A 7,841-nucleotide genomic window follows, 5' to 3' on the forward strand; every position below is an offset into this window, starting at 1 on the left:
CACAGGGCTTCCTGTTTATCTCCGTCCCACAGCGTGGCACAGTGGGGCGGGTGGGCAGCGGGGTGCCCCAGGAATTGGCAGCACCCCAAGCCAGAGGTTTCTTGCAGGGCAGGTTGTGGGGGGCATCCCCAGTCTCCATGTCTCGGGGCAGGGGGCTGTGCCTGGGGACCCCTGCAGCCAGCCTGGCTCAGGGATGACCCGAGTGATGCCCCAAGCCCCAGGAGGACCCTGCTCTGGGCTCCTGGTGTCACTGCACAGCCTTCCCTGGTCTCTGTGTCACCCAGGTCTGGGCCCCATTGCAGCAGCTTCAGGTATCCCCTTCCTTCATGCCTGCTTGAGCTGCTGCATGGGGTGGGGAGGGGTGTTCTTTTGGGGTGTCCCTAGCTTGGCAGTTTGTCATCCATAGAAAAACCGTGCCCTCTGTGGCTGGGGGCCTCCCTCACGGTGTGATTCTGTTGGAGAGGAGCGGGCATCTCTGACTGGAGACATCAGGTTCATTTTCAGGGGGTACCCAGGCTCACCACAGGTAGGGGCTGTCCCAAGGATGCTCAGACCCTCAAACTGGGGGGCAAGCAGGGGTTGGGGCAGCGGCAGGTTTGCTCCAGGGTGGCAGAGGGAGGTAGGAGGTGGGGCAGGATGCAGGGCTGAGCACGGTGCGGGGGAGGTCGGGGCTGGGCTGGGCAGCGTGGGCCCCCACCCGGGGCGGCCCACCGCCGCCGCACCATAAAAGCGGCGGCAGGCGGTGCTCGGCGGCAGGAGCGCTGCTGGAGGCCAGCGGGAGCCGGCGCCCGTTCCCTCGCTCCTGTCAGTTCTACGCTGCTGCCGCCTGTCCCGCACCGCCAGCCCCTGCCAGGGTGAGTACCGGGGATGGCCCCGGGAACGGGATGGGGGGTCTGGGCACCTGGAGGGAGGGGGTCAGCAACCCCATTAGTGCTCTGAGTGAGGATGCGGGTGAAGAGGTGGGGTAATGGGGGACAGGGGCTGTGTGCAGGGTGGGGAGGGGACCCTGGTGTCCAGCAAGGGGCTCAGGTGGGGAATAAAGGGGGTCTCTGTGTGACCCCCACCCATGGCCCAAAGCATGGGGCAGGCATGAAGCAGTAGGGACAAGGCAGTGTTTGTGGGGCTGCCCATGGCTGTTGGCAGGCAGGGCTGAGTGTGGGGCAGTGAGTGTCTGGGGGGCCTGTGCCAGGGCTCGGTGCCCCCAGGGAGGGGCAGGTGGGTGTGGGGCTGGAGCTGAGCCCCAGGGTGGGTGATGCTGCAAGCCGTGCATGGCAGGGACCAGCCCCTGCATCCCCTGCACTGCAGGTACAGGGATGTCACCACCATGCAAGGGAGCATGACATCTTTGTACTATTGCCCAGCTCCTGGGGCACAGGGGGGCTGCAGCAGCACCCCTCACCCTGCTGTGGTCCCCAAGGGCTCCGTGTCAGGCTGTCCTCAGGCATCCCATGCCCAGATCCATGATGGTGATGCCAGCTGGTGTGAGCCCCATCCTGCTGCCACTGGTGCTGCTGCTGTGCCGGGTGGCCCCCAGTGGGCAGGAGCCGGCCCCGGTGCAGCTGCGGCTGGCAGGGCCACGGGGGCCAGCCGGGGAAGGCCGGCTTGAGGTCCTGTACCAGGGGCGCTGGGGCACTGTCTGCGACGACGGCTTCGACTTCCACGCGGCCACTGTCGCTTGCCGGCAGCTGGGCTACACTGCGGCCATCACTTGGACCCATAGTGCCACCTACGGCCAAGGGGAAGGTAGGGGGCAGGTGGGAAATGGGGGGGACGTGGGGTCCTGACAAGGACAGTGTACTTAGCACTGGTTGAAGAAGTCTGTCTGGGGGGCTGTGGGGGGGGGCAGCCTTCGGGGGGTACTGGATAGGGCCCGTGGTGCTGGGGAGGGAGATGGGGACACCCCATTAGTGATCCCTTAGCCCTGCATGTCCCCCCCTAGGCCCTATCTGGCTGGACAACGTGCAGTGTGGGGGCAGCGAGGGTTCCCTGGCAGAGTGCATCCACAACGGCTGGGGCACCAGTGACTGCCACCACGGTGAGGATGCTGGCGTGGTGTGCTCAGGACAACACCTGCCTGGCAGCTCCCCCCAGGCCACCACCTCTGGTCACCTGGGAGAGGTGAGTGGGGCTCCCCTGTGCCCAGTGGTATGGATGAGGGGGCTGGAGCAGGTTCCTCTGACCGTTCCTGCTGCCCCTTACTGCCCTCAACCCTGGAGCCCCCATGGCCACCCCTGTGCCCACTCAGCTGTGCCACGGTCCAGCAGGTGCTGGGGCTGAGCCTGGAGGAGGTGCGGCTCAAGCCCATCCTGGCGCGGGCCAAGCTGAGCCTGCCAGTGATGGAGGGTGCCGTGGAGGTGAAGCACAATGGGCGCTGGAGGCAGGTGTGTGACGCCGGCTGGACCAGGAACAACAGCCACGTAGTGTGCGGGATGCTGGGCTTCCCCCGGGAGAAGCACATCAACACCAGCTTCTACCGGTAGGGATGCTGGAGTGGCATGTTGCAGCCGTGAGCAGGGTGCTGGGCTGGACATACCATGGGGACAAGAGACTGGGGGGTGTTTGGGAGGGAATGCACACATGGGTGGGTGTGGGGGGTGCTGGTGTGGCCTGGTCATGCCTGGGTCCCCTTCTTGGGGCCGCAACAGGGGCCAGAGCTGGGCTGAGCAGCAGCCAGGGCATATGGGGACAGTCACCAGCTGTGGCCAGCAAAGCATGGGTAAAAGGAGAGGAGAGGCAAGTGGCCCTTGGTCCCTCCACCCCCACCTCAAGCTGGGGTTATAAATACAGCCTGTAATGAGCCCCTGCTGGTGCCAGGACTCCTGCAGTCCTGCCGAGGCACATGGCACTGCTGGGTTTGACACGGTAATTGCCAGTGGGTAGAGGACCTGTCCTCACCCTGCCATGCCGTGGGAGAACCCCCAGCTCCAGCTCCTGCCATGGGCTGGCAGGGAGTGCAGGGATGATGGGGTGGAGGGTACAGAGCCCTGCAGGTTTGGCATACCCCACTGATCTCTTGGCTTTGTGCATCCACAGGAAGCTCTGGAACATGAAACTGAAGGACCCCAACTCCAGGTAGGACTCAGCCCTGGGCAGGGCGGACAGGGACACCCTGGGCAGGGACCCAGCCACGGGCTTTGGGTAGAGGAGAGTCTCCGGTGCCTAAGCTGACACTGGCCCCTGCTCCTCTCCCTTGGCAGCCTGAAGACCCTTAGCCAGAAGAACAGCTTCTGGGTCCACAGGGTGCGGTGCCGGGGCACGGAGCCCCACCTGGCCCGCTGCCCCACGCAGGTGGCACCACCAGCACCCCAGCAGCATGCCTGTCCCCGTGGCATGCACGCCATTGTCAGCTGCCTCCCAAACCCTGCCTCACAGAAGGGAACAGGCAAGGGCAGGAGCAAGACCTCGCCGGGAAAGGTGAGCCCCAGTGCAGTCCTGTGCACTTTCCTGCTGATAGAGGGTCCTGGAGCCGGGCAACACCGGGTCACCCTTCTGCGTGTGTGGCCATGGTGCAGGTGAGTGTTCCTGCCCTGGGGCCACTGACAAGCTGCTCCTCATGTCCAGGTCCTCCCGGTGCGGCTGCGAGCAGGCACCCATGCCGGTGAGGGCCGGGTGGAGGTGCTGCGCCACGGACAGTGGGGCACCGTGTGTGACAAGCAGTGGGACCTGGCCGCAGCCAGCGTGGTGTGCCGGCAGCTGGGCTATGGGACAGCGAAGCAGGCCCTGGTGGGAGCCCAGATGGGCCAAGGTGAGGGGAGCTGGGGCATTGCTGGGCTTAGAGGGGTATTGGTGGGTAAAGCTTCTGGTTCACTGGGTGCTGCCGGAGCATTCTGGGGTGTCTAGGCAGCTCTAGCCTGCATTGAGATGAGTCTCCTCTGACTATTCCTGCCATGGGCAACCCCATGCCCATAGGGAACCCTCAGACCAGGGGAAGGAGGATGGGGGACCTCCCTGTTGCAGGACAGGCATGGAGCAGGCAGTGCTGACCCTCCCTCTGCTTCAGGCCTGGGGCCCATCCACATGAGTGAAGTGCGGTGCACTGGCCATGAGCGTTCCCTGGGTGAGTGCCGCTTCCAGGATGCCGAGCAGAGCGGGTGCCGTCATGAGACTGATGCCGCTGTCCGCTGCCACATGCCCCACATGGACTTCCAGAGCCAGGTGAGTCCCTGCCTCTTTCTCCTCCTCCTCACCTCTGGAGCCCCAGCCCTATTGCACAGCCCCTGCCTCCAAGATCTGTGCCCATTGTGTATGCTCAGAGCAGCCCCGAGGTGGCCCAAGGAATACAGGGACACAGGCTGCCAAGGGAAATGGTTGAGTCACCATCCCTGGAGGTGTTTAAAATACATATAGATGAGGTTCTTAGGGACATAGCTTAGTGCTGGAATTAGGTTATGGTTGCACTCTATGATCTTAAGGGTCTGTTTCAACCGAAATGGTTCCATGATTCTACGACACAGAGTCACATGCTGGTAGGGCTCTGCAGGATGAGCCACTGGCAAGAGTAGTCTTGCAAGCAGGAAAGGTGGAGCAAATGTTCAACTGGATGTATGGGTCTGCCTGCCCAATGGGAGGGCTGGGGGTCTGCCCCCTGCTCCAGCTCTGCCCCTCTTTGCCCACAGGTGCGGCTGGTCGGGGGCCGCAGCCCTGAGGAGGGTGTGGTGGAGGTGCTGGTGCCAGTGCAGGGGCGGCTGCAGTGGGGCACGGTGTGCGGTGCACAGTGGGGGCTGAACGAGGCCATGGTGGTCTGCAGGCAGCTGGGGCTGGGCTTTGCCAGCCACGCCCTCCAGGTGAGCAGGGTTCCAGCCCAGGGCCTGGGCTGCAAGGGGTCCTATGAAATGTGTGGCATGGGCGAGGGGTGGCTCTGGAATGGGACAGCCTGGGGGGACAAGCCCTGGTGGCAGTGCTGGGGCAGGGGAGGCAGGGTGGGTGCTGGCAGGGGTGCGAGGTCTGGTCCGAGCACTGTGTTCCCCCTCTGCCCAGGAGACATGGTATTGGGCAGGCAGCCCCGATGCTGCCCAGGTGGTGATGAGCGGGGTGCGCTGTGCTGGCACCGAGATGGCCCTGCAGCAGTGCCAGCGCCACGGCCCCGTCCACTGCCCCAGCGGTGGGGGACGCTTCTCCGCAGGGGTCACCTGCACTACCCGTGAGTACTGGGAACCCACAGGGTACTGGTGGGAGAGAGCACCACGACTTGTCCTGGCACCGGGAGCAGGGGAGGCTATGCAGGGTGGGGACTGCCTGCTCCACCCCCTCTGATCCCTCCTGTGCCAGATGCCCCAGACCTGGTGATGAACGCCCAGTTGGTGCAGGAGACAGCCTACCTGGAGGACCGGCCGCTGGGGCTGCTCTACTGTGCCCATGAGGAACGCTGCCTCTCACGCTCTGCTGACCACATGCAGTGGCCCTACGGCCACCGCCGCCTCCTCCGCTTCTCCTCCCAGATCCACAACCTGGGCAGAGCTGATTTCCGACCCAGAATGGGGCGCCATGCCTGGACCTGGCACCAGTGCCACCGGTGAGTGGCCCATGGGCAGAACCTGGCAGGAGGCCGTCCCCTCCCCACACCAGGCAGGGCATGGTGGCACCCATCCTGCAGAGGCTGGCCCACCCAGGGTAATTAGCAGCGTCTGCTCTGGCACTGTCATTATGGCTTTATTTGGCTTCAAGGCTGTAATTTGCTCAGAGCCTCTGGGTGCTTCCCGCTCCTGGCTGGGCAGCTGCGCCAGTCACACACTCCCCAGCTGGGCATCAGCTCCACGCTCAGCCCCTGTCCCCACAGGCACTTCCACAGCATTGAGGTCTTCACCCACTATGACCTGCTGACGCTCAATGGCTCCAAGGTGGCTGAAGGGCACAAGGCCAGCTTTTGCTTGGAGGACACCAACTGCCCCGAGGGTAGGTACCAGCCACAGAGCTGCCAGCAGCCCCCCTTCCTGCTCCCCCAGGGGTGCTCTGCCTGTGCCTTCCCTCACCTCCCCTCCCTCCCGCAGGGCTGCAGCGACGCTTCGCCTGTGCCAACTTTGGGGAGCAGGGAGTGAGCGTGGGGTGCTGGGACACCTACCGCCATGACATTGACTGCCAGTGGATCGACATCACTGACGTGCCACCGGGCAGCTACACCTTCCAGGTATGGGGATGAAGGGGCAGGGGGGACCAGAGCTCAGGGCTGGGGGCCATCCTCCGTGGGCACTACCACTACCCCTCACCTTGAACTTTGGGATGCTCTGCACCCCATGGTGTGTGCACAGTAGTGGTGCCCCCAGCCCTGCCCCTTGCCCTCTCCAGGTGGTCGTGAATCCCAAGCACGAGGTGGCCGAGTCGGACTTCTCCAACAACGTGATGCGGTGCCAGTGCAAGTACGATGGGCAGCGTGTCTGGATGCACGGCTGTCACACAAGTACGGAGGAATAGGCACAGAGGGGGCATGGTGGGCTGGGTGTTCCACAGGTCCCATATCCCCTCACCCACACTGTCACTCTCCCCAGGCGATGCCTATGGCGCTGATGTGGTGAGCGATCTGGAGCGACGGGAGCGCCTGGCCAACAACCTTGTATGAGCCCCCACATCAGCACGCTCCCAGCAGCACCATGGGGCAGCTTGGCTCCCACACCCAGCCCCTGCACCCCGGAAGTACCAGACTGAGCTCAGGGACTCAAAGACTTTTGTATTTATTGATGCTGCTGCAGAGGATGGTGATAATCACCAGGGCTGGTGGGGAGTGCCCAGTGCCCACAGCCCCATGTGGCCAGCAGGACCTGCAAGAGGGGCCCAGGTACCACAGCAGCCCCCACCTCTGTGGCTCTGGTGCCCCCCAGGATGACTACCTCAGCCTGCCCGCCCAGCCCCCCACCTCAGCAGGCTTAGGACAGACCTCAGCCACTGCCACCTGTGCACCAGTCCTGTCCTCAATAAAGGTGCTGTGCGATGGGAGAGGGGGTACCCCTTTATGAACCCCACCATCCCCTGCTCTTTCCCCTGCACTCTTCCTCACAAAGACTGTGAAGCTGGTCCTCAGCTGGTAACAACCTTGGTCTGGCCAATGTCCACCCGGCCAGGCAGTGTCCCCCCTCTGACACCCAGGGCCACCAGCCCCCTCAGCAGCCTGAAGAGTGGCTTGCGGCCAGCAGTCCCCGCCGCCCAGGGCACCCTGGCCCTGAACTGGTTGACCCTGTGTGTGCAGAGGGACTGGGCCAGCTCTGTGGCAGCGCAGGCCGGCAGCCAACCCACCGGCAGCCACTGTGTGGGGCTTTCCCAGGCTGCCTGGCAGCTTCCCAGCCCCAGGAACATGGATGGGGCTGGTCTGCCCCTCGAAGCCATTGCTCCTGGGCACAGGGTAGGGACACAGGAAACACTGTGCCCTTGCTCTCTGTTTGTTTCCCCACGTGGCTTCTAGAAAAACTTTTTTAAAGCAAATAAATGGGAATATTTGCCACCAACCTGCACTCTGTACTACCTGGCCCCAGAGAGCCAGCTACCAGGCAGTACCACCCCTCTCTTTGCACACCCCTGCCTGCAGATACCTTGCCAGCAGACACCAGCCCTGCACAGCTGCAACAGGCTGGGTTGTACCCACGCGTGACAGTCTTCGCATGTGGAGGGCTGGGAACAGCAGTGATATGCTGGGGTGGCCCAAGGCCACGGCAAGACACATGCTGGCAGAGGTCTGCTCCACCATGGCCAGGGTTTGAAGGATGCAGGATGGTGGGGAAGATGCTTTCCACATGAGAGCAGCTTCATGCCCTGAAATTTCCACTGGCCAAGCCGCAAGTGGCCAGGACCAGCGGCTGAGATGGCTCCCAGCTGGCAGCACTGCCAGTGCATGGCCAGGCAGCCACCATTGTGGG

General features: G+C 63.8%; 1 protein-coding gene across 2 annotated transcripts; it reads left to right on the plus strand.

Annotated features, from left to right (window-relative positions):
* Positions 1-1,274: 1,274 nt before the first annotated feature.
* LOXL4 (lysyl oxidase like 4) lies at positions 1,275-6,927 on the plus strand. 2 transcript variants are annotated; one of them, XM_065842834.2, is made up of 14 exons: positions 1,275-1,743; positions 1,940-2,118; positions 2,262-2,476; positions 3,034-3,072; positions 3,198-3,414; positions 3,562-3,745; positions 4,001-4,155; positions 4,617-4,784; positions 4,978-5,140; positions 5,269-5,512; positions 5,777-5,892; positions 5,988-6,124; positions 6,283-6,394; positions 6,483-6,927. In XM_065842834.2, the coding sequence occupies exons 1-14, from the start codon at positions 1,449-1,451 to the stop codon at positions 6,551-6,553; spliced, it is 2,295 nt and encodes a 764-aa protein (XP_065698906.1). In that variant the 5' UTR covers positions 1,275-1,448; the 3' UTR covers positions 6,554-6,927. The 2 variants fall into 2 exon arrangements, with proteins under 2 accessions (XP_065698906.1, XP_071667646.1); XM_071811545.1 differs by having other exon boundaries at positions 2,265-2,476.
* The last annotated feature ends 914 nt before the right edge of the window (positions 6,928-7,841 follow it).

Source organism: Patagioenas fasciata, chromosome 8 (genome assembly GCF_037038585.1).
Source record: "Patagioenas fasciata isolate bPatFas1 chromosome 8, bPatFas1.hap1, whole genome shotgun sequence".
NCBI classification, from domain to species: domain Eukaryota; kingdom Metazoa; phylum Chordata; class Aves; order Columbiformes; family Columbidae; genus Patagioenas; species Patagioenas fasciata.

Bases quoted from the DNA above. Each gene is read 5' to 3' on its own strand.
- LOXL4 (XM_065842834.2), top strand. From the start codon at position 1,449: ATGCCCAGATCCATGATGGTGATGCCAGCTGGTGTGAGCCCCATCCTG. The intron at 2,477-3,033 runs GTAGGGATGCTG...GTGCATCCACAG, and splicing joins ATCAACACCAGCTTCTACCG to GAAGCTCTGGAACATGAAAC. The intron at 4,156-4,616 runs GTGAGTCCCTGC...CTTTGCCCACAG, and splicing joins ACATGGACTTCCAGAGCCAG to GTGCGGCTGGTCGGGGGCCG.